Below are 26,476 nucleotides of genomic sequence, written 5' to 3'. Positions count from 1 at the left end.
TTCCAGCCTCGTAACAACACTGGTCCTCCACAAGCCAGGAGCGCAGCCCGTTTGAACTAACTACCGTGGATTATTTCTACCCCCCCCCATAAAAAAATCCTTCAGTATTTTAATTTTTGCCTTGTAGCAGCAACCATGGCGTGGTGTGTTGAACCGGTGTGTAAATGTGTGCCTTTTGAGCGGACGGGACGTGTCTGCCGTTCAATGCTACGTCGGTGAAGGTCCCAGACCTTCCAGATAGAAAGCCCAAAGCTCCTGCGTTGTGAAATTTCACCCCCAGACTGTGGAAGGATCCACCGCTGCATTGGTCTCCGTTCATGTGAGTAGCCGATGCGCATTGCCGTTATTAATGTCTGACAATTAGGATATGGATTATGGAAGATTTTTACTGTGTAGATTGGAAGATCAGTGTGACTGAGTAGTAGATGTTCTCGTGTAGCCTAATGTATGCAGTGGCAACACACTGAGGAGAAGAAGGGTCTAGTGTGTGTGTGTGTGTGTGTGTGTGTGTGTGTGTGTGAGAACAACAGACAGGGGGGCTTCGAATTAAGCAAAGCTTTTAGGATGAGGTAATGTCATACATCCATTGTGGTTGAAGCTGGACGAATCCATCCATCCATCCAACCAGCCACTCCAGACAAAGGCTGTCAGAGCGGCTCCTATCACCACAGTACTGCACCGATCTGGCAATACTACACTGATCATTACAGTGCATTAGTAGACAGTACTACACTGATCATTACAGTGCATTAGTAGACAGTACTACACTGATCATTACACTGTAGTAGACAGTCCTTCCTGCACAGTGTATGATTTGAGTACAGTACTACACTGCATGATATTGATACAGTACTACACTGGATGATATACCTACAGTACTACTTACTCTTACTGTCTGATATTACTCTCTAGTTACTAGATCTAGTCGGGATCTATACTACTAGAGTCTAGTAGTATAGATCCCGACCGATGTAGGCCTTTCGGTCTGGCCGGCCATTATTTGGCTTTTTATGACAACATCAGTATCAGCAATTATGCAGGCATATCCAGTCATTATAGGTGAAAACTTGCAAAATAATTTTAAAAATAGCAGGCTCACAACAACACGACGAACACATTATATTCCGGCACGTCTTGAACTTGTAGATCAGCTGTTTTGTGGAAAACGTGAATACAGCTTATAGTATGAGGTTATTTGTGTTTATTTTTATGTATTTGTTTGCTTCTAATGTAATTCTTCTCAAGTAGAAAATGTATTCATATCCAATAATTGTTTTGCACGAAATGACGCACCGTGAGCTTGTATGTCTGCTATTTTTTGATTGGCCAACGTATAAAATACGGATAAAGTTGTAAAATTATTGTAAGTAGTAAGTAAGCCTTGCCGAGCCATGAGGCCCATAGGGCAGGAGTCTACCTCCTGTTTCTGTAGCGTGAGGCAGCTTGTTGTACAAGTACACCCCCTGGACATGATGCTAGTACAGTATGTCGCAGGGACTTACCCCCAATCCAACCCTTGATGCTGAGTGCCAAGCAGGGAGGCACACTGGGTCCCATTTTTCGGAGTCTACCTGGCCGGGGGTCGAACCCAGACCTCCCAGTCCCAGGGCGGACACTCTAACCGCAATTAGTCCACTGAGCTGGTCAAAATGATTGCGATGCTTTATTAACACACTTTGCTGGGGACCCCCTGGAGCCCCCTCAAGGACCCCTGGGGGTCCCCGGATGCCACTTTGAGAAAATAGCAAAAGGATATTCAGGATTTCAATTCAAATATAGCAAAAATAGCCAATCTACAAGCAGTCAAGATCGGACAGAAATGCGAATGTGGCCCTCTGGAGTGAGTGCGGAAATAATGGTGGCTCTCTCCATCGTCAAAGTTGCCCACCCCTGTACTACACAGTCGGCCTAGATGCTCCCACAATTACACACTCCCTTTATAAACATTGGAACAGCCCATGAGTAACGCTAGACCAACCAGGTGGAAGTGGAAAAGGATAACAATTCTTCCTGTGTCCCTGGAATGACTATGTATGAAAGAGATGTGCTATTCATACTATTACATACCATTACATAGACTTACATAGAAGAACATATACACAAAACTGCATTGCAGGTATAGGAATGGATTTGATGTATTGTAAAATCTAAGCTAGCATTAGAAAGCAGAGGTTGGATGTGAGTGAGTGATGTGGTCAGTTTGAACTGGAGGAATGACATGCAGATGCCAGGTAATAATTGTTCTTTTCAGGTCAGGTCAGATGAAACAGTATTCATCCTGAAGGAGGTTTTAGTTGTTACAGTAGCATTAAAGACAGGCAGACAGACCACAGAGAAGAGCTGTTTACTATCAAACTCCATGACGTGTGCACACACCAGGATCATATGTGTAGGTAGGGAACATTTGACATGTTGTTGTTGTTGTTTTTGTTGTAGCTATGATTTGAGGCATGATTTGAACGACAATTAATTTTCCAAAACTAGACTATCAAATAGCTCACTATTTTTCAAATTTATATTTTAGAAAAACCTTCAAATTGATTTTAATTCATGCATTCATGCATACTCTCCAAAATCAGCATATATTCGGAACCAAACATTGGTCCAGCTCTATCTATAATTGTCTCCAAAAGAGTATTTGTCACCAATCACGTTTGTGATCGGAACACTATCTCATACAGTCATACACAGTGTTCCTTCATCAGCATAACACTGAGGCCACTTGCTGATGAGGCACTATTGTTATTACAAGGCTTTGTCCTTTAAAGTATATGTTTGCATTTATTACGGTAATGTTTTAAGTTTTAACTGACTCTCTTATCCGCACGTGTACGTGTGCTTTAAGAACTTAAGCAAAGTCGCTACTGATGGCCTGTTTCTAGATAATGCTCCTCAGTCAGGTGACGAAACAAAAAGTGCAGCATCCGCAGCCCTGGCCAGACGTGGAGTGCTGTGAACTCGAGGAGTAAATCTGATCGTGACCCATATGTTTGAGTCACAGCTATTTTGACACACTACCATTATTCAGAAAGAAGAGCTTCATCTTTAGCTTCTGTTCCTCAGGAAGACCATGTTTTGCAACACCAGACAGTTGACCTCCTACCTCATGTGTATATATTTTCTGCTGTATAGTCTGTAGTATAGTCTACTGCAGGGGTTCTCAAACCTTTTGGCATCAGGGCACCCCCGTAAATGGTTAATGGTGCATTTATTTAGTGCTTTTATGCAAAGCGCTTTACATAGATTACATTCACGCGCACATTTATACACCAATGGCAGAGGAAACAACCATGCAAGGCAGTAAGGCACCAACCTGCACATCGGGAGCAATTAGGGGTTCAGAGTCTTGCTCAAGGACACTTCGACACTAACTCTGGGGGAGCCCAGGATCGAACTGGGAACCTTGTGGTTCCCATGCGTCCGCTCTACCGGCCACTCTACCAGTGGACGGCACCCCTGAATGAAATTGTTACTGTAACTATATACTGTAGCACCATACATTCATGTCATCTTACAGTACGTCGTGAAATGTGAATATGTAAATCTTTCCCCCTAAGATACAGCATGTCACAGAGAAACTTTATTTGTCATCAAAGTTTTTTAATTATTTTTTCAATAAAGCATACAAAATTCACATGACTTACACAAAAGAAAAAGACAAGAAAAAACAAACAAAAAACAAAACACAACTAGCAGTAAAAAAAAAAACCCATGGACAACACCCCTCCACATTCTGTTGTTGACACTCGTGATTATGTCATATGTAATGTATAAATACAAATTGTTACTGCAACAATCCTTTAATATATAAAAGTAGTCCCATATCTCATGGAACTTCCCTTTGACGTTGTTCCTCCTGGCAATTGAGTATTCAAAGGATGCAGTTTCAGTCATAAGTTGGGTCCAGTCTGTGATCTCTGGTGTAGCAGAGCTCTTCCAGTTTCTCAGTATCAACCTAGCTGCAGTAATAAGACCTGCAGTCACCAATGCATGTTGTGCCTTGGTGACCCCCTGTGGCAGCACCGTACGATCTCCCAAGAGACATCACCTTGGGCATTCTGGTAGTATTAGCCCCATCCGTCTCCAAGTTTCCCCAGTACCTCTTTCCAGAAAGGTAAAACCACAGGACATTCCCAAAAGGCATGTAAAAATGTACCATTTTCCCCTTAACATTTCCAACACCGTTTGTCTTCCACCAAGCCCATCCTAAACAGTTTCACAGGGGTATAGTAGAAAAATCTATGTATAATTTTGTAATGTATAAATTATCTTTTACAGAGAAACTTTAGAGAATATCCCTGCTTGCGTTGGGACCGATTGAAAATAACTTGAACCCCAGCATCCACAAGCTCACAACGCATTGCGTTGCGAACTTGTAGATCTGCTATTTTTGGCAAATGTAAAAAGAACGAAGTGCAGTGCAACTCGGGTCCATTTTATTAGGTACTGCATGGTCTTAAGTGGTCAAACTGAAGTGATATTGATAAATCCTAAACATAATCGTATTCTGGGGCTCTCCTGGACTTGGTCTACTGACTGAATGGATGTTGTGTCTAATGGAGTCCACTGTCTGGCAGGATGTTAGTCTACTGTCCGAATGGATGTTGTTTCGAATGTATTGTTGTCTTAATATACTATACTATATATTAGAAACAACATCCATTCAGACATTAGTAACTGGACTATATATACTATATTATACACAACATCCATTCAGACAGTAGACCAGCTAATGTCTGACTGGATGTTGTGTCTTGTCACCCTTGCGTATGTATTCTCGCGTCGATTACGTTCGACTCTGCGAGGCACTTTATGTATAGTCTGCTGTCTGAATGGATGTTGTGTCTAATGTAGCCAGGCGATCTTCTGTCTGAATTGTTGTGTCTAATGTTGCCCAAGGGCCCTATTTTCGTCAGTGCTAAACCCCTCATCCCTAAACTTCTTTGTCTTTTTTACTATTTTGGAAAATATTTTTGAATAACAGGCTCACAACGTGTTGATGTAGATCAGCTAGATATATATTTATTTTATTGTATTTCTTTTTGTTCATATGGGTTTGTGTGTTTACTAATTGAGTTTCCATTCATATAAATGTGTTGTACCTACAGGTCCGTTCTTCCTCCATCAGGGGAGGACGTTAGGACAGGGGTTTTCTGTCTGTCAGCCAGCAGACAGACAGACAGACGTGCTTGATAATGATATTACAACATGTCACGATAGATAAGTTACAGCAAGCGTGTTTTTATTGCTAGGTGAATACTTTCATTTTCACGTTTACAAGAGAGCTGTTCTGCTTTATGACCTTTCTTTTTTAGAACCTGTGATTTAGCTTACATCCATACAGCAAGCTTGTACATTGGCTTTTTTGTATTTCTTAAAAAAAAAACTTGAAACTTCTCAAGCTAAAAGGTTTTGAGAACTACTGATTTAGAAGGCCTCAGGTCTTAATACCTTAACTTAATAGAGGAAAAATATTAACGGCTGTAATTGAATCTATTCAGTTCTTCGTGAAATTTCCTTGAACCCGTTAGTCTGGGATCAAATCCCGGCAGAACATTTTCTCCTGTGTCTCTGTGACTCCCTCTCACCTGGCCTGCTGCCTTTCTCAATGAACACAAAAACATAGTTGACATCAGTGTTGTCAACTAGTCAGGCTGACCTCGAAAGAATGGACATGGAAGGACTCACAACGACACAGTCCATGTTATATTTCTGCTGCTTTTATTGACCATGAAGCAAGTTTGGAACTTAAATTGTATTGGTGATAATCCCAATAATTGTGTTAGATATTGTGACACATTTGTTGGTCAGTCAGCCAATTAACTGAGAAAACTAGTCGTAGTAGTCGATCAATCAGCGAGTATGTCATTCATCAAATTAAGTCATTCATTCATTCATTCATTCATCCATCCAGTGAGTTGGTCTCGCAGTCATTCCATCAATCAGAATGATGACGGAGAGAATTCCCCGTGGGGAGTAGTTTAGTTTTTGTTCAATGATGTCATGGTACTTTTAGCAGGGTAATACCATGACTGCTACTGTTGCTGCCCTGCTCCTCAAAGACCAACAACACTACAAAACACTTCCTGTGTGGTTCAAAGGTCACACAGGTCAGCGGCACTAACTTTTACCTTTCTTATCAGCAAAAAAAGTGTGTAAATGGCAAATGCTGCAAAAATGATGTTCAAATAATCCATTAGTTGGGAGTGGGACAGCAGATAGACAGTGTCGATAGAGCTCTGACATGTACTCCCACTGTTGGGGTTTTTAGGCTGAGTAGAATGGTGTGTTCATATTACTTCGCCTGGAGCTGAAACTGTAGGAATACAGTCTCTCTCTCTCTCTCTCTCTCTCTCTCTCTCTCGCACACACACACATGCTCTCTCTTTTTGTCTCTATCTATCTATCTCTCGGATAGATTCTTATGTGCTTATTTGTTTTCTGCTTTATAGCCTAATGACAGGGTTAGGGTTTTGATGACAATCAAACATGTCATTTCAGAAGTGTATCTTTCATTTGCTGTAGTGTAAAAAGTACGCTAATTGTGTCAGGTTTGAATCATGGTCGATATCATAATGTTTAGGGAAATTAATATAATGAATTGAAAATGTTAATGCTGATCAAGACATACCATATGGGCATAAGCATAACATAATAACATATGGTCAGTTAATGCCTTGCTCAACACAGGGAACGGGGCTGTGTTAACCTCTTTCAACCAGTAGCTCCCTATTTTTGGCATGTAAGTGATTGTAGTTATATTATAGCTTGTTGATGAGCTATTTTTGACGAAGCATAAAATAGGACTTAAGTGGTTAATGAATGTGTGTAAAGTGACGTCAAAGTCTTTGAATAAGACAGTGAACACTTGACTTGCTGAGTCAAACACTCTGGATAAGAGCACAGGATAGATGAATCAGAAAAGCATATCAAGTTGAAAGCTGCATGCGAGATGTCACTACTCTGAGGTCACTTACAACTGAAAAGTTTCTCTTTATTTCTGACAACTCATGATTATTCATTTAGACACTATGTGCATGTGTGTATACACATGCACGTTAATCAATTATACTTAACAGTTAACAATTAATCGCAAATTCTGTGATTCTATCATTGGGCAGTTTTCTGTGAATGTAATTCTTGTTTGCGAGCGTGTTTGGCCGAGGAACGCACATGTGGGCCGGTTAAAAAAAGGCTGCCCCCCCCCCCCCCCCCCCCACCTTGGTAGGCATAGAAACTTCTCTGCTTTTGCATGTGATGTGACAGACAAGACAGCGCACTTTTCATTACATTTTCCACAAACAAAGATGCCATATATTGCCAATATATTCCTCAATATTTGATTAAGGAATATAATATGCCTTTTGTGTTCTTTCTGTATATAAGTAATTTGTAGATCTTTACGTTGGACATTGAGGGAAATTAGGATTCTCAGATTTAATAAAAAAATCAGCTATCAACTAACCGGTTAATCAATGGATAAGGTTATCAAAACATATCAATTAATGGATCATTGCCATCCCTAGTGTATGCACATCTGTGTGTCTTTGTTAATGTATCAATTAATTAATTAATTAATGGATCATTGCCATCCCTAGTGTATGCACATCTTTGTGTGTCTTTGTTAATGTATCAATTAATTCATTAATGGATAATTCCCATCCCTAGTGTATGCTCATCTCTGTGTGTCTTTGTTATACTTGTATTTTTCAGTGCGTGTTGTGTTGGGGAATACCCTTTTCTTGCTTCCAGTGCTTGAGCAGAAACACATGCATTATTTCCGCTTCACTCAAACTTACTATGTTACCAGAACTGTCATTTGGTTTGACGTATTTTAAATAAAATGAAGAACTCAAGCCACTGTGACTGAGACTTTCAAGAACAAAAAAGTTAGATCACTGAAACTCACCAACAATAGGCACTGATATTTGTCAATGATTGATTTGACAGACTTCCTACTTTGCACTATAATTTATGGATGCCATCCATGTAGGCTATGTCTAAGATTAGGTTAGTAGATTAGATTACATTTGATTAGATTAGACTGTATTTTATTAATCCCAGAGGGACATTTTTGTGTTTTTAAAATGTGTATGCCATCAATGGCGAAATCATAATTAAATTATTTCGATCATATTTGTGGTATGTGCTACCATTTGGACTTGCTTTTGGGTTATTTTGGTCAAGTAGGATTAGGATACTCGGTGGACATGCTTGTTGTTAAACTGCAGAATAACCTACTGACCTGTAGTTGATCAGAATTACTAACCAGGTAGCTACACTAATAGACGTTCATTTAATACTCAAGACAGAGTTTTGCAGTGTTTGTGTGGAAGAAGCTGGTATAGTATGCTATGGTTTGGATGTTATCTGTGTCAGTGCTATAAGATGTTCCTCAACTGCATGGTTTCACACTGAAGAGCCACAGTGTGAACTAAAACCGTATTCCCACGGTATCTGTCAGTACATTCTAGACTAGAGACACCATTTTGTGCCCCGGCTGAGGATGCAAAAGATATAGCAAACATGCCTCTATTGAAATCCCACTATTGCAGCATTCACATCATGAGTCCACTAACTTCCTTGTGTGTCTAAAACACAGCGTTGTGTGTTGCTACTGACAACGTCAGAGGAAATTATTTTATTTGAATTAAAAGATTAGCATTTCACACCCTGAATGCTTTCAACACGTTGAAGAAATGATTTACTTGTGTACACATCGTACGGTGTGTCACATGCCGCCGGTCATTTTGCTCTTGTTTCATAGTGCACCCAGTTGGGGTTTCCCCCCCCCCCCTAGTATGAAACGATAGCAAAATGGATGCTGTGTGAATATTGGCAATAGATAGTGCTGCTGTTGATATTTAGCGGCCCTGGCCTTGTATATTGTTGTCGGGCAGAAACCTGTTATTTACATATTTTTACTTTTTGTGTTTTTTATTTATTTTTATTAGTGCCCTACTTGATCACACTACAGCGTCACACAAAAGCATCAGATCCACAAGCTCAAAACGTGCCGTAAAGTGACACGTGATTTTGAGCTTGTACTTTGTGCCTTTTTTATTTGAACCCTGAAAAGCAGCAGTTTTGGACATATGAGGTTTCCACCCGACAGAGGCGTGTACAGTGTCAGTGCCCATGCTTGTTTCTATGTGTTGTCTTGTGTGTAATTGTGTGTTTTTGCATGTGGTGTACGTGTACGCATGTGCGTGAATGAGTTTTGTGTGTTCTCTGTGTGTATAATGTGTGCATGTGCTCTGTGTTGTGTACGTGTGTGTGTGTGTGTGTGTGTGTGTGTGTGTAATTGCAGTGTGCTGACTGATTGTGGAAAAGCCCCTAACATCCCAGACTAACCCACTGGACAGGAACTGGGCACTGACCAGTGTGCATGACTGCATGTGTGTGTGTGTGTGTGTGTGTGTGTGTGTGTGTGTGTGTGTGTGTGTGTGTGTGTGTGTGTGTGTGTGTGTGTGTGTGTGTGTGTGTGTGTGTGTGTGTGTGTGTGTGTGTGTGTGTGTGTGTGTGTGTGTGTGTGTGTGTGTGTGTGTGTGTGTGTGTGTGTGTGTGTGTGTGTGTGTGTGTGTGTGTGTGTGTGTGTGTGTGTGCGTGCACGCGTGCACACATGCTGTCTGACTGTCTCTGTACATTTGGTATTTGGTCTGTGCGTGCATTGCGTGCGTGCCTGCCTGCCTGAGTGAGAGAGAAATCCCTTCCAGGACGCATGCATTACCGCTGTCTGTCTGTCTGTCTGTCTGTCTGTCTGTCTGTCTGTCTGTCTGTCTGTCTGTCTGTCTGTCTGTCTGTCTGTCAGGGGCATGTGATGACAATGTTTTGGGAGTGTGTGTATGAAAAGGCACAGGGCAATGTAATGGGGGAAGGGATGTAATAAAGGACTCTCATTACATTGTTACAATGCGGCCAGAATACGGAGACAAATCATTGGACAGTGAACAACACGTTGAAATGTAGTCTTGTGTGGCACGTTGTCACCACTAAGACAAACATGGTGTCCCAATGTTATATCCTAATACTGTTACTGTACTGTACTGTACTGTACATTGCTGTGATTTGTGTGTGTGACCCTCCCATTTCCAATGTCAGTAAGAACAAGGAGAGCCTGAAATTCTGAGGAGATCTTTCAATGTTTCTGTAATCTGTATAATGTTGTCAATTATTCCTTGTGTCAGTTATGGTTGCAGTAAATGTCAGATTTCTGCTGCCCCACAGTTACTCTGAGAATCGTTTGTGAGAGGAATTAAGCTCTGTAATGTCATTGATATCACGGCTACACAAGTTTAGTTTACAGTCAAATTGTACATGAAACTGAAAGGTAATGGTGGCATGTACTGTAGGATGAGATGTATACAGCTGGCAGATGTCAGACCATGACGGCAGGCATAGTATCAGGAAAGACAGAAAATAGAAAATAGCCGATCTACAAGGTTGCAACGCATCGCTTGACGCCGCATTGTGAGCTTGAAGATCGTCAATTTTCACTACTTCTTAAACATTTGTTTTCCAGTGTATGGAATTTCTTAGATTTTTCTTTGATTTCTTCATGAAAAACATAAAAATAAAAACTTGACACAATAATTGTGTTTTGAAATAATAATAATTAGAAACGAAAATGTAAGAAAAATATATAATACACGTAATAAAAATGTGTCCGCGACACACAAATGGGTCCCGACCCAGTGTTTGGGAACCACAGTATTGGACTATAACATGCACTGTGAACTTCGGCACTCTAAACACTATAAGGGGTTAAAGACTGAATTTTGACAACTCGGACTGAATTGAATATGTACAGACAGACATAGACTCGTGATTTGGGGATTTGTTTTTATGTTCAAATGTATGTTGGTGTTACTAATTACCATCGGGCTTGTGCCGGCGTATTTAATGTCTGCACTCTGCAATGGGCTAGTACTGGACTGGTACATCCCATAAGTTGGAGGGACAGAAACATTGCAATTAGCCCTTCGCTAAACCCCACCTCAAAAAGCGATTGTCCAATGCCAATCCAAATAGTTTAGCAACCGTTGCTATGCAGTGCAAGCTTTCGTCACCTCATAGCTGTCAATGTTATTTTGCATGGCTGTGTTGTTGAACACATACACAGATAATTAACGTCGGTAAAGTTAGACGACTGACCCACCCAGGCAATACTAATGACCGTAGTCTTACCAACATGAAAACTCCCGTCGGACGTTCATTAAACTTGATTGTTGGATACTGTTTCTCCCTCTGTCATTTCCTCGTATTTATAGTTTATTGAAATAATGTCAATGCACATTTGTCCAGTGCAAAGCCTACTGCAGGCCTGGTTGACTAGAATTAGGAGACATTTTGAAGGTTATGCTACTGAAATGATCCATATTTATGTGGGAGAACTGTCTCCTCGCTACGAGAAATATGACACTGATCGGCCAACTATGTTACATTCACTGTGGAAAGACACACAATCACTGTCAGTCACACACACACACACACACACACACACACACACACACACACACACACACACACACACACACACACAGACAGACATACAGGGGTGAAAACATGATCTCCTGGCAGAGCGAATTAGTTTGCATTACTCTGAAGTTATTAACTTAGCGCCTACTGTTGAACTTACATCAGCTGGTACACTACAGTGTACAATAATGATTTGATTATGTTATTCTGCGACACACACACACACACACACACACACACACACACACACACACACACACACACACACACACACACACACACACAGTGCCACACATGCACTGTCACTGCTCTCCAGTGTTGAGTTACACGCTTCTTTAGTTGGCATGGATGTTAAGCAGTACATCCACTAGATGGCAGTTCAGAGTCAAGCGTTTGCTGGCATTTTATTCCTGACCAATCTCCTCTCATCTGTTCTGTAGTAACTGTTTGTCCCTGTGCAGCCATATTGAAATTACATCATGTTTGACACACAACCTCTCCTCAAAACGTTCTGCCACTTTTTAAGTCTTTGCTCTATCTATATCATGGGGCTACTCTACCCTCACAATTTCTGGTGGTACTCTGGTTTTGTCCATATCCATAAGCTTTCAGAATGTAGATAGTGGACAGGCTCCGTCCACGTCTGTATGCATCCATATTGATGACATCATCAAGATTTGTTTCACCATGTTAATGATTTTTTTCAGACCTCCAGTTCTAGGAAACACAGAATGGGGGGACTTTTTTATTATTTCCACACAACAGCTCTAAGGTATATTCTCTCTAGGTCGTCCTCAGACGAGCCCTCCATCGTCGTTTCCAGTCATCTCGGTTCTCCATACATCCGGCCAGTTCGTTGGTACTTTGCACTCCTGCATCGCTCTTGAGTATATCCACGTATGTTAGCACGGGGCGTCCTCGTGATCGATGGCCGTGTGTTGGTTCCCAGAGCACCAGTTTGCTGGCTGGCAGTTCTTGATGTCTTTGGCAGTGTCCTGCTAGTCTCATTCTCCTGGCTGCTATTTTCTGGCTCACCCTCGGTAGTCCCTCATACAGAGTCATGTTAGTGACATGTACAGTCTTGCTGATGTTAAGTACTGCACGCAGCATTCTGGTGTAGCACCCGTCAAGGGACTTCTCCAGGGTTGGCTTCAGGGTCCAGCATTCACTGCCGTATAGGAGAACAGACTCCACTGTTGCGTAGAAGAAGCTGAGTTTGATTTGTCGGGGGAGATTGGAGTTCCAAACACTGTTCATGCCATTTAGGGACCTCCATGCAAGTGCCTTCCTCACTTTCAGATCTTGCTCGGTTGAGTTGACCCATGAGCCCAGGTACTTGAAGTCTTTGACTTCCTTCAGCACCGTGCCTCCTGCTGTTGTGAGAGGTGGATGTTCCGGTGAGATGTTGTAGGTGATAACCTCAGTTTTCTTGGCATTTAGCCTAAGGCCAACTTTGGCACACTCCAGCTCCACACTGTTCAGGAGTTCCTGAGCTTGTTCCACGCTGTCGGAGAGCAGGCCGATGTCATCCGCATAGTCCAGATCTGTCAGGACTACCTTGACAGTTATCTGAATGTGTGTTCATTCTTTGAGGTTCCCTTGACAGTTATTAATGACATAGTAAAATGTTGAAAATGAGTGGAATGCCCCTTTAATGTTGTGAAGGTGATTTACTTGAGCTGACTGACAAGGTAACTAAACAACTAGCTAACCTTTTTTAGCTAAATCTTAAAGCTACTGTCCGGGACTTATTTGAATGACTTAAGAGTTATTGACATTGTCACCAATCCTTATGGTAGAGTATGTTAGTAGTAGTACAATATAAACAGTACATCTGCAGTGGTTGGAGGTGCTCTCCCTTCTCTTCCAGTGAGAACGTTTGACCCTGGTGTCCAGGGGTCATCGATATGTCTGTACTTTGACACATGTGTCTCTCTTCTCCTCAGGTCATGTCAGGAGGGAGGAGTGCTGATGGAAGGGAGGTGCAGATTCCTCTCCAGCAGGTGGCACCATCCCTGGCCACACCCCTTTCCTTGGCTCCACCCCCTCATCGCCCAACCAATCCCTGGCCGTCAAACGAACCTACAGGACCACAAGGTAACAAATTGAATAATTGATCCCGTCCTTGTTCTGTTGATTGTAATTGATAATAATTACACCCTGTGGGGAGACGTTTCAGCTTCAAGTGGTCAGACTTGAGCTCAGGGGATAGCAGTTAGGGGTTAAGTGTCTTGCTCACAGACTTGGGAATCGAACCTGGTACATTCTGTTTCCTATAGGTGGCTCCCAGGGGCCGGACCCCGGCTTCCTGCCTCTACACGGAGGCTTCAGGGACCATTTCGTGTTGACACCTGAAGCCAAGTACTGCTGTGAGGCCTGTAGACTGGTCCTGTGCCAGCCCCGACAGACTGAATGTGGACACCGCTTCTGTGAGACCTGCATTAATGACCTGCTCAAGTAAGGAGAGACAGAGGATGGAAGGAGGGGAGGAAGGGAGTCATACGTGCCGGAGGGGGGGGGGGGGGGTCATTTGGGTCTGAATGTCCCCGAACTACTATTGGGGAATGACTGGTCTATTTATTTATTTATTTTTCACAACCAGCGCTGATGGTCTCTGTTGCACTGTTCCCATTTTGTTGCGCAATCGTGGTTGTGTATTGGCTGCTGCTGCGTGCCATTGCTTACCTCTCGCCACAATGACCATTCTGGCTACATAGCCTACCCTACGTGCAGTTGCTCTCTAGTCTCAACTCTACATCTCGAATATTGTCCGCCCACTTTTATCTACGTCCCGACGGCGCCACTGACGGGAGTAGAAGGCGATAACTGTTCGTCCCTCTGCTGCGTCTGTATGCATTTAAAGTTGAAACATATTTGGGCATTAAGAGAGGAGAGGAGACACACCAAACTTTGTGGATGAGAAAGAAAGATGTGATCTATCATGTTTTGAAGGAGATGTGTTTTAGTCACAGGAAGCAGAAATAAAAAAGTAACTGAATGTCAAAACAAGTAATTATGCCTCTGTCTGTCTCTCTCTCTCTCCTCAGTAAAGCTAACCCAGTGTGTCCAGTTGACCTGGACCCTTTATTTAAAGACAAGGTGAGAAATGTCCGTCAACTGTCACATTTATATAGCAGTGCTGTGCATGCAGGTTGTTGCGAATAAACGCCATTACTAACCATGTAGCATATTTCTTCCATCCCTCCATGGCAAGTTAATTAACTACTGAATTAGCTAAGCAACTGACCAGCCACCTAACCAGGATTGGGTTGCATCAGCCAAGGGAGTCAGGATTTGTATCTTTAGAGGAAGTGCTGCCTGAGTTACTTTGGGCAACTCAGTCAACTAGCCTTCCTTCTCTGTAGTGTAGCATCCCAGTAGTTACGCTCAGTCAACTCCCCTCTCTAGCCTTCCTTTTCTGTAGTGTAGCATCCCAGTAGTTACGCTCAGTCAACTCCCCTCTCTAGCCTTCCTTCTCTGTAGTGTAGCATCCCAGTAGTTACGCTCAGTCAACTCCCCTCTCTAGCCTTCCTTCTCTGTAGTGTAGCATCCCAGTAGTTACGTCAACTCCCCTCTCTAGCCTTCCTTCTCTGTAGTGTAGCATCCCAGTAGTTACGTCAACTCCCCTCTCTAGCCTTCCTTCTCTGTAGTGTAGCATCCCAGTAGTTACGCTCAGTCAACTCCCCTCTCTAGCCTTCCTTCTCTGTAGTGTAGCATCCCAGTAGTTACGTCAACTCCCCTCTCTAGCCTTCCTTCTCTGTAGTGTAGCATCCCAGTAGTTATGTCTACTCCCCTCTCTAGCCTTCCTTCTCTGTAGTGTAGCATCCCAGTAGTTACGTGCAAATGTGCCAGAGTTGATAAGGAGTCATGGGGGAGTTGAATTTCCATGTCTGATGCCACCTCAAGTAATCACTATGAACTAACTACAAAGCTAACTTCATCTTGATTATTTAATTTCGAGATTCTTTTTTGGCTTGACGATGCTTTGCAGAGCAGAACATAACATGCTACGTTAGTTGACACTTCCATCCTTGTGGTTGTAGATCTTCCGTGATGTGTGTTGTCATAGAGAGATCATGGCTCTGAAGGTGTTCTGTCGAAGTGAGTCCAACGGTTGCCAGGAACAGATGAGTTTGCATCAGGTCATGGTAAGGTCACAACACACACCCACACATGCGTGTGCACAGTCACACACACACACACACACACACACACACACACACACACACACACACACACACACACACACAAACACGTTTCACATACAGGTTTCTGATACTATTTCAGATGTTACTGTTTTCATGACCACAATGTCATATTTTCTTGTCTTTCTGATTATGTCTGTCCATCCATCTCAAGTCGCTATGCGTATCTTTTTCTTCCTGCAAAATGTTTCTTCTCTTATTTTCTGTATTGCATCACTCCTTTGCCTTCCTTCCTCCTCGTCATCGTCATCGCTTTATTCTTGTTTTTAATCGATTGTCTTCATTCTACCTTCCTCTACCCCCACCTCCTCCCCTCTTTCTCTCTCCAGGACCATCTGAATGTGTGTTCATTCTTTGAGGTTCCCTGTCCTTTGGGTAAATGTAAAGAGAGGATGATGAGGAAGGACATTCCAGACCATCTCAGCTGGAAATGTAAACACAGGGAGACAACATGCGAGTTCTGCATGCACAAGATGGCTCTCACTGAGCTACAGGTAAATAACTACAAACACTGGACTACAAATAAATAAAACTACAAACACTGGACTAAAGGTAAATAAAACTACAAACACTGGACTAAAAGTAAATAAAACCGGGCCAAGACAACAATGGTGGACACGTATAATTTATTGCAAAATAAGGAAATGCAAACATGCAAAATAAGGAATGGAGGACATGGCAGTGGTGCCCTCTACTACCCAAACCATGCAGCTTAAAATATCTCGCAAAGTTCAACAATAATGCAAAAGACTGTGTAAAGAAATAGGAAACTGTCATCTAACCACATGCTTCAAAGACACGAAAAGAAGAAGACGACTTCTATTCCGGGAAAACAATCTCCGACCTGCCGTGGTGAATTTATGACGGAATTCCCTCCACAGGGGGGATTTCGGTAGGTGTGCGACTGTGCGTTGACTCGCTTATCACTGCAGCTCAGTGACGTGAAGTGTCATTTTTCAGCAGCTTAAATCCTGAGCCATATCAAGGTTGAGTCTTGGATCAAATTCAACCCCAGGCCCTTTGCTGCATGTCATCCCCCCTCTTTCTCCTGCAGTTCCTGTCTCTCTACTCACTGTCAAATAAAGCAGAAAATGCAAAAAGAAATGATAAAAAGTTTTTTAAATTTAAATAAAACTTCAAAACAAGATGGCTTCCACAGAGCTAAATGCGTTCGTGGTTCAAGTGGTTCCTGGGAAGTTTTTACTATCTAGTAGAAAACATCCATTGGCCCTCAACACATAACTCCTGGTCGGTACCGTGCAGGGATTTCTCAGAGCTGACTTCTCTGAACTGTAGTACTGTGACATTACAAACACATGAAGCACTTTGTGTTGTGAAAGACGCCGGACAAGTTTATCTCAGGTGTCCATTTTGTAGGAAGTTACAGGAAGTTACAGGAAGTTACAGGTCGGAAACGCCCCAGTTCCCATTTGGTGGAATGCACCATAAATGTTTGTGCTGTTATTTCAGAAACACAAAGAGACGGTGTGTCCAGCGTTCCCTGTAGCCTGTCCGAACCAATGCTCCTTCAACTCTCTGCCCAGGAGTGAGGTACAAACACACACACACGCACACAAACACACGTCATCATTATCATCATAATCATCATCATTCTTTTAGCCTTTTACCTGTTGTTTTTAATGTAGGATATCCTCTGTGTTTGTCTCTCAGCTGTCCAATCACCAACATGACTGTCCCAAAGCCCAGGTCGCATGTCCCTTCATCCGCTACGGGTGCACCTTCAAGGTGAGGGAGAGACAGACACCTGGTCACACTGTGTGTGTGTGTGTGTGTGTGTGTGTGTGTGTGTGTGTGTGTGTGTGTGTGTGTGTGTGGGGAGGGGGGGTTACATCCAACCACAAAAAAACACTGGCTTTAGCTACAGCCTCCCTGCACGCGTGTGCAGTTGTACACACACACACACACACAAACACACACACACCTTACTGAAACTCCAACTGTTATAGTATTGTTTTTTGGCAGTAGACAATGGACATATCACCCGGTTCCATTTTCCCAACATTGGTAAAAAAGTACATTCTAGACTGCCATGTCATTGTTGATTTGTTCAATAGGGTTAACCCTATCAAGTCAATGTGGTTCTCCCAATAAAGGGAAGGGGAATCTTTTTTTTACTAGTTAGATACGACTGTCATTAGATATGTCATTACGCAAACTCACATTTAGGGCCCCAAACCATACGCTAGAAAGCACTAGTGTCTATATAAAACACAAGGGTTATTGCATAGCCGGGTGGGGCATGGATCTCCAACTTCCATCCTTACCGACTCGGTGCTCTAGCGGTCTGGTACTTTTAATTGGTTAAATATTTACTTCTGGTTCTGGGGTCATTTACATGTCCGTTTGCACCCCAGATAGTGTTTAAGTGGCTTGATTCAATATTTAGATATTGTTTGTAATTCATTCAACTACAAACAACATACATCCCTGCTTCTGGACTCTAGGTATTTCATTATACAAATATTTGCTTTGATGTAATTTTGCGTCAAGGAGTCTTGTAAGTCCATGCATGAATGTTGTGAGCCACAGTAGTTCGGCTACATTAGCTATTTTGTCTGACACTGTTATGCGATCAAGACAAAGCAGAAAAGCAACAGTTTTTTTGTGTGTATTTTGTAGGGTCTGAACCAGACCATGAGGGAACATGAGTGCAGCTCAGCAGCAGAGCATCTGAGGCTGATGGCAACCAGAAACGCAACGCTGGAGGCCAAGGTAGCCAGTTCTTTTTCTTTTCAATTATGAGTAACGTTTCGAACGCCCTGCTTTTCTTCAGACTGCCGTCCATGTATTGTTTCGCCCTGTTACAAGACTGACTAACCTGCGTGCGTGTGTGTACAGGTGGAGGATGTTAAAAGTGAGCTGTTGGAGCGTTATAAAGTGTTGCCAGGTCTCAGCAGTCGACTGTCGGATCTGGAAACGCTCAACGAAGAACTGAGGGAGAAGAACAGGCAGCTGGAGCAGAAAGTATCTACCATGCAGGTACACAGCTGCTAAGTACACAGTACTACACACTACACAGCCTGATACACTAGAACAGTGGTTCCATCTGACCCCCAGCCATTCTGCTGCCGTGTTAAGTAGTTTTCAGAGCATGTTTATTTTAATGATCAATTCGATTGCTGTTCCGGCTTGGATCATGTACTACACTATACATGGTTCCCAAAGCTCACTGGTTTTCCTGTGACCCACGTGAAATAGCAGATCTACTTATTTATATCGATTCCAAAAACAGTTGGAATCGTTTTTTGATTGAATCCTGTTTTCTTTAATCTTTTGAAACTTTTTTAAATGTAGGAAAGGGAAAAAAGGGGATATTTTACTTATTTACTCTGACCCATAAGCATTGGTCAGAGACCCACTTTTTGGGAAACAATGCTATGCGACATGTACTGTACGACACACACACTGCTACACAATACTATAGAGGGTATGCGCGTGACATCATCATCAAACCCGGAAGTTATGTAGGAATGCTTACTTAATGTAGGAGTGGCAAAAAACTACTTCCTGGCCTTGACAGCCCATGATTCCAAACAGAAAAGTCCTATCTGATTGCATTAAACAACATTAAACAATGTTTAACTCACTTTGCCTATTGCTTTGCCACTCGATTTGCCACTCGATGTGCCATTCACTTTAAGCATGCGCATACCCTCTATACAAACTGCTATACAAACACCACACAATACAATACTAGTACTACACAACATTATGTCCATATGCACTCAATATTACATAATCTGTGTGTGTGTGTGTGTGTGTGTGTGTGTGTGTGTGTGTGTGTGTGTGTGTGTGTGTGTGTGTGTGTGTGTGTGTGTGTGTGTGTGTGTGTGTGTGTGTGTGTGTGTGTGTGTGTGTGTGTGTGTGTGTGTGTGTGTGTGCGCGTAGAAACTCATGAGTTCTCAGTCTGAGAAGTTGTTAGAGGTGGAGTTGGAGCTTCGTTCTCTGCGTCTGGTGAGGGAGGAGGTGGAGAGCCTGAGAGGAACTCTGGATAACGTCCGAACGCGTCTGTCCTCCCTGGAGGGCGGACGCACTGCTACAGGAACCTCCACACACACACTAGGTCTGTACTCTAGTCTAGTCTGTACTGTATATTGTTTTAGACCAGTGGTTTTCATCCAATGGACCCTCGAGAGTGTAAAATGAAACACAACATTTGACACTCTCAAGAGTTACATTATTGTTAAACATCTGCATTATTTAATTTACAATATGTCTATTGTCTACACAATTACATAATGTAGAAGAAGTGTTATTTTGATCAACGTTTGCCTGTTATCTCGGTACCAACATCAATACAGCATGGATAGTGGACAAAATATTATTCAACAAGAACAACATATTCTTTGGTGTTGTGTCTGAGAGGCTAAATGTCACCAAATGGTGGTCCGAATAAATAATACGCCTTCATTTGAAGATTACAATTTACAATTTAGGCATTTAGCAGACGCTCTTAATCCAGAGCGAATTACATTAAGCAAGAACAAAAAAGCATGGGAATACATCACATAAAAAGCATTTATCATGAAACATGCTTAGCTAAGAACGTAACAGTGGAATATCTATATAATGAAACTATACATATAAACTATACATATATACTATACTATACTATAGGGAGGGTTTGTAGGGTTCAATCATACTTGCAATATATGGGGGAGCCATACCTTTGGTTGCTTTGAATGCCAGCATCAGAGTTTTGAAGATGGTTGAAAACCACTGTTTTGAAAACCACTGTTTTATACTGATGCTAGCTTCTCGGTTTACCGGGGTGATTCTAGTTTACTGAGGCACTACGACGTCTCTCTGCATTTGATGTGTGTGATTATTACCTCGCTTATTGTATTGTCGCTCTGGATCAGAGTGTCTATGCCTAAATCCTAATCGTAAATTAGCACCAATCGATACCCTCCAGGATCCCTGGAGACGCAGCTGAATCGCCACGACGACATGCTGAGCGTGCACGAGATCCGGCTGGCCGACATGGACCTCCGCTTCCAGGTCTTGGAGACGGCCAGCTACAACGGCACGCTCATCTGGAAGATCCGAGACTACAAGAGGAGGAAACAGGAGGCGGTGGCGTCGAAAACGCTCTCCCTCTACTCCCAGCCTTTCTACACGGGGTACTTTGGATACAAGATGTGTGCCAGGGTGTATCTGAACGGAGACGGCATGGGGAAAGGAACGCACCTCTCGCTGTTCTTCGTGGTGATGAGAGGGGAGTACGACGCCCTGTTGCCCTGGCCTTTTAAGCAAAAGGTATGAAGAAGGGTAGGGAGGAATGACAAGTGAGGGGGGGGGGTGTACGTAAATCTTTCCGAATCTTCTGTGCGTAACCACCCCCGACATTCCGACAACAGATGTTTCTATAATTTCATTGGCTGATCTCAATGTCAAGGACTGAGTATAGCGCAATGTTGGTAGATGATAACCAAGGACTGTCAGTAGTCTATTGGACTCTTTCGGACAAGGGACTACAAAATGAGTTTGTCCTATTGACTTTGTACATCACTTGACAACAAAGTAGGCACGTCAACAGCCCCTTGGGATCTGTCCAAGTGAGGTGTAAGTTGAATCAGTGCCGTCTGAGCTGCATAATGATAGGGGCTGGAATCAGTATTATCATTATTTTGAAACTGCACTTTGTACTTGACAATGACTGTAGAGACTGAGGGCTGTATTTTGCGTATCTTAAGTACCAGGTCTTATTACTTAACTTAAGACCTGGAGGCGTGATCAATGCCATTTGGCTATTCTGAGTGGCCAAAGAGCATTGACCACGCCTCCAGGTCTTAAGTTAAGTAATAAGACCTGGTACTTAAAACACACAAAATACAGCCCAGAGTGGCTAAATTCTAAATGGCTAAATGGAAACCGCTGTGTTGCTGTTTCACACCGTCTGTCTCGCTGGGGGGTTTGACCAATGAAGCGATATATTGAATGGAAATCACATGGGGCGTGGCTGTTGCAGAAGCATGTTGGGTGGAAAATACTGATGGATAGATGGGGAAGGGAGGAATAACTGGATGATTCGAGGGAGGAATGACTGATAGAGGGAAGGATCCTATATGGAGCAAGGTGTCAGTCTCTCTCAGGTAACATACAGCATTGTCTCTCTGTCGTCCAGGTAACATTGATGTTGATGGACCAGGGTTCGACCAGGAAGCACCTCGGTGATGCGTTCAAACCAGATCCTAACAGCAGCAGCTTCAGACGTCCAGCAGCAGAGATGAACATAGCGTCTGGTTGTCCTCTGTTTGTGGCTCAGACCGTGCTGGAGAATGGCACCTACATCAAAGATGACACCATATTTATCAAGGTATTAACATGATGATGATTATGTTTATAGGTGTGTTGTACAAAGAAAGACCCAGAAAATGTGCAGATGTTTGTACAGAAACTGTCTTAATTGATTATAAATGTCGATTTTATGCGCTTTGATGATAACATAATTATTATACCGTAACGTAGTATAATAATTACAAAATATTGTGTATCGCTTAGATTAAATTATTATTATTACGGTATTCTTATTATTATTATTTGTGATCCAGTCTTGTATTTGATATCATTGACAGGTTACTGTGGATACCTCTGACCTCCCTGACCCGTGACCTTTCACTTTTGACCTCGCTGGTCTGAGATCAGCCGACCTGTCACACCCGCCGAAGCAAAGCATGATGGGAAGGATGGATGGAGGACAGGAGGACACATGTCCAACTCAAAGGGAGGGGGAAAACGAATGGATGGATGAAAGAGAGTGATGGATATGGTGAGGTAATGAAGGAAGAAAGCTCTAGAAGGAATGGAAAAGGAGAACAAACATCGACTAGAGAGAGAGCGTGAGAGGGAGAGAGGATGAATATACGGATTGGAGAGAAAATTAAAAATGAGCTTGGAAGAAGAGGAGAAAGACGATGACTTGGGGGAAGGAGGGAGAGAAAGGGAGAAAGATGGTATACGAAAAGAGAAAAGACAACTGTAAGAATGACAGACAAGGGAAGTGTAGAAGATGAGAACGATGGAAAAGAAAATGTAAGAAAATAAGTCAGAGGGAGGACTTCATGCAGGATCAGATGAGGACCCGTGAATGGAGGGGCAGGGAGGTACATGCGGCTCTGATGCTGGCACGGACAGTCGCTTGATATCTCTATGGCAATGGGGGTATTCGTCCCTGTGACATATAAAGCTCACCTGAGACAGTGTTGCGCACATGCACAGGCTGGAGGTCTTGCATGAGTGTGTGCGTGTGTGTGGATGGACACACACACACACAGGCTACTGTCACTGATCAAAAACATAAACCCACCAAATAACATTATTCAAACGGCGGGCATTTTGCTCTTAAGAGCAAAATGTCTGCAGTATGAATACGTGCATCAATAAATGGCAGACAAACATCTCTGGCCTGAGAGACAGCCGCACTGGAGGGGTATGGAATCTGAAACCAAATGGAACGTTCTTAAACGGAACACGCAGAACTGGAAGGCAGAGTTCTAGAGACATTCTGAACAGAAACCAGTCTGCTGAAACCAGTGGACTAATGCTTTGTTATTTTATACATCTATATTTAATCTTTGGAAGGACAAAGTTGGCCGAGATTGTACTATGTCGCTCATGTTCTCATATGGAAGGACCATGCTACCCAGCAATAGCCATGGAACTGGCCTGTGGTGTTAGCGTGGCTGCCACTTGACTGTTGTGGCCAAAATGTGCGCGTGTGTGGGTGTGCACGTCCAGTTTGGTCTTGTTTCAGTAACATGGACACATGCTTGCCTTCCAGATACAACAAACTGACTGTTATTGAAAATTGTGTGTGTGTGTGTGTGTGTGTGTGTGTGTGTGTGTGTGTGTGTGTGTGTGTGTGTGTGTGTGTGTGTGTGTGTGTGTGTGTGTGTGTGTGTGTGTGTGTGTGTGTGTGTGTGTGTGTGTGTGTGTGTGTGTGTGTGTGTGTGTGTGTGTGTGTGTGTGTGTGTGTGGCTGGTGATCACCGGTTACAACTGAGATGAATACAGAATGTATTATGCGTATGGGAGTGCATGAGGTGTCTGTAAACATGTATGGGTGTGCATGCAGTGTCTTTATATGTGCCTGTCTCATTGGTTGAATCGTGTATATGTGTGTGTGTGTGTGTGTGTGTGTGTGGGGTGCCCGTGTCTTGCCAAGCTTACTGTTCATGATTTAATATTCATTGTAGATTTTGATATTTCATCAACAGAAACAGGCAGTCTGTCTGTTCGTCAGAGTGTTGACAGGTGAGGGTGGAGCCAGGGTACGGAGGAGTTCAATACAGCGCGATACAACACAATACAACACAATACAATACAACACAATACATCTTGTCTGAGTCCTGAATTGTATTATGGACAGCGTCTAGTCTGAGCTTCCTTTATACTCTGTCATACGATGGTATCGCTTGCATTGTGAGGTTAGGAGAGTTATAGTTTTGAAATATTAATTAATTTTGTATTTAGTTTGTTGTTTTGATTTAGCTTAGTTCTAGTCTGTTTTACTCTTAAGAACTGACTTTTAAGAGTTTTCATTTAGTATTGGCATATAAGGAAAATTACTTTACATGCAATTGTATTTCATTCTAGTTTTAGTTCATTTTGCATTGTTTTATTTTAGTTTTTATATTGTTTTCTTTCTTTCGTTTTACTTTAGTTTCATTAATTTTTTCCCCTTTCAGTTTTAGTCATACATTTAGTTTTCTGAACTAATAATAAACTATGATAACCTTGGTAACGACACCATCATAAGACAGAGCATAAATTATACCTTCACTCCCTGATCCATGTTGCTGCCCTCTGTTGGCTGTAAATAGGAAAGCATTTCCTTGGTAACCTCAAGCAAATGGTAGTTTTAATTTACGAAAAAAACACAAAGAGATAAAGTTTCCTTTTCATTTAAAGTTGCCAATTATTTTTCTCCACAATTTAGTCGGTATTCCAATTGATTCCACCCCACACACATTTCTGTGTTGTCACTACTGTCGGATCGTAATGGCTCACCTACCAGTGAGGAGCCCCCACCAGGAGGACGTAGGGCCTTCGTCCTACTCCTCTTGCCCAACACTCCCTGCAGACCACTGCCGCCCCAAGCCGTAGTAATACACGCAGTGACAAATCTCACCCTCTCCGCCGGGCTTTCCTCCCCCGAACACGAGCCGATTTTGTTCGCATTGACACCTGACAAAGCCAGATGCACCACGGTGGATTTGAACCCACAACCTCCGTGGTGGTGGGCAGGTACTGCGCCACTCGAGATAGAGGTTTCTGCCCGACAACAGCGATATATAATGACACAGAGGCATTCCCAGCTTGAAAGGTATAACAACGTATGTGTAACGGGTCTAAATGGGTTAACAATTCACCCCCACCCCATCTTTAGTTTTTGACATTTCAATTCAGACAATTAACTATAATAAACTAGATACAGCTATAACCATGTTGCAGGACTCACAGTAATATCAAAATATCTCAATAAAACTCTAATTGAATATTATGTAATATGTACATATATTACGAATACAAATGGCAAACTTAGTAGGCGTGCCTAGTAGCAGTTGTTGAGGATTCTGGCGCCAACATGGAGGAAGAAGCTACCAGGGCTTTGCCATCTTTCTGTGCATCTCTGGTCAGAACTAGGAACCTCATGAAGTTTATGAACATGTTTGTATCTTTGATCTTTGGTATGTTTTATATACATTGTTTTTATAATGTTTGATTACTGATGCTGTGCATCAAACTTTCATGTATTTTTATTTCATTTTATTTACCCTTGCCCTTGCCTGCTTGAAAAAAACAGACAACAGGAAGCTGTTTAAGGAAACATGGGATTTCCACTACACAGAAAAGTATATAATATATACCATTATAAACCATAATATGTATAATCTATACTACCATAAACCACATGACTCGTGGTCATTTACTTTAATATTCTGTAAAACTATCATATAATACAGTTTAATACAGTCTCGGAGAACATTTTTATGAATGAGACCCAGTCCCAGTATATCCAGTGATTCCAGTCTAGCCAGAAGGGTTTGTGTTGTTGTTTTTCCAGCAGGATTGGGAAGGACACAGAACTGAGGCCGAGGGCGTACATATGTATGTATGTATGTATGAGTGTTGTCATGGAGATTATTATTTGCACAGATTGTTTATGGATGTGTGATATTAAAGTTTATTATACAAATACATGTATTTTTGTCCCCTTTTTTGTTTGTTACTTAAATATGTATTCACTTTTATTTTAAACAACCAAAGAAGACAACACATAGTCACATACACCTAAAAACAAGCAAAATCAACCAAGATCAATGAAGAAGAAGAGAAAAAACTAAATAACTGTTCAAATTGGAAATATCACATCATCCTATTGTCACAGTATAGTTTCAGTGTACAGACTATTTATTTTGTTTTAGGATATTCTACTGTTAGACTGTTCCGATTGCGGTGTGTGCATATTCCAACTAGACTGAGGAGGAAATGCCACTTGACAGTTTTCAAAACAGCCTCATGGTGTCGCTAGAACAGTGCACCGATCTGCATAAAATGTATGCACACTCCCTACAGCCCAAGGAAAAAAATCTGACCTGCATTTTTCAATTCTGCCTTTTCCAGCGCCACCAGGAGGCCCATTAATGTGCAATACTTTTTTTTGTCCTTCAGATTTTATCCAAATACCAATCCTGGTGGAGACTGGAGAAATCTAAGGATTTGAGGTTTGATGTAGAGTTGCTGGCCAATATTGATGACATCAGGGAT

The 26,476-nt window shown here is 42.3% G+C and overlaps 1 protein-coding gene across 1 annotated transcript; it reads left to right on the top strand.

Moving 5' to 3' along the window:
* Positions 1-11: 11 nt before the first annotated feature.
* On the top strand, positions 12-25,487 carry traf3 (TNF receptor-associated factor 3). The gene is made up of 14 exons (XM_080783736.1): positions 12-319; positions 13,425-13,575; positions 13,758-13,935; positions 14,526-14,577; positions 15,522-15,626; positions 16,013-16,177; positions 17,154-17,234; positions 17,355-17,429; positions 18,324-18,416; positions 18,543-18,683; positions 19,593-19,767; positions 20,620-20,963; positions 21,832-22,023; positions 22,283-25,487. Exons 2-14 carry the CDS (start codon positions 13,428-13,430, stop codon positions 22,316-22,318), a joined length of 1,785 nt encoding a protein of 594 aa, XP_080639862.1. The 5' UTR covers positions 12-319; positions 13,425-13,427; the 3' UTR covers positions 22,319-25,487.
* Positions 25,488-26,476: the final 989 nt, after the last annotated feature.

The sequence above is a fragment of the Protomyctophum bolini genome (genome assembly GCF_963924005.1).
Source record: "Protomyctophum bolini genome assembly, chromosome: 15".
In the NCBI taxonomy this organism is placed as follows: Eukaryota; Metazoa; Chordata; class Actinopteri; order Myctophiformes; family Myctophidae; genus Protomyctophum; species Protomyctophum bolini.
This window is presented reverse-complemented; position numbering and strand designations above follow the sequence as displayed.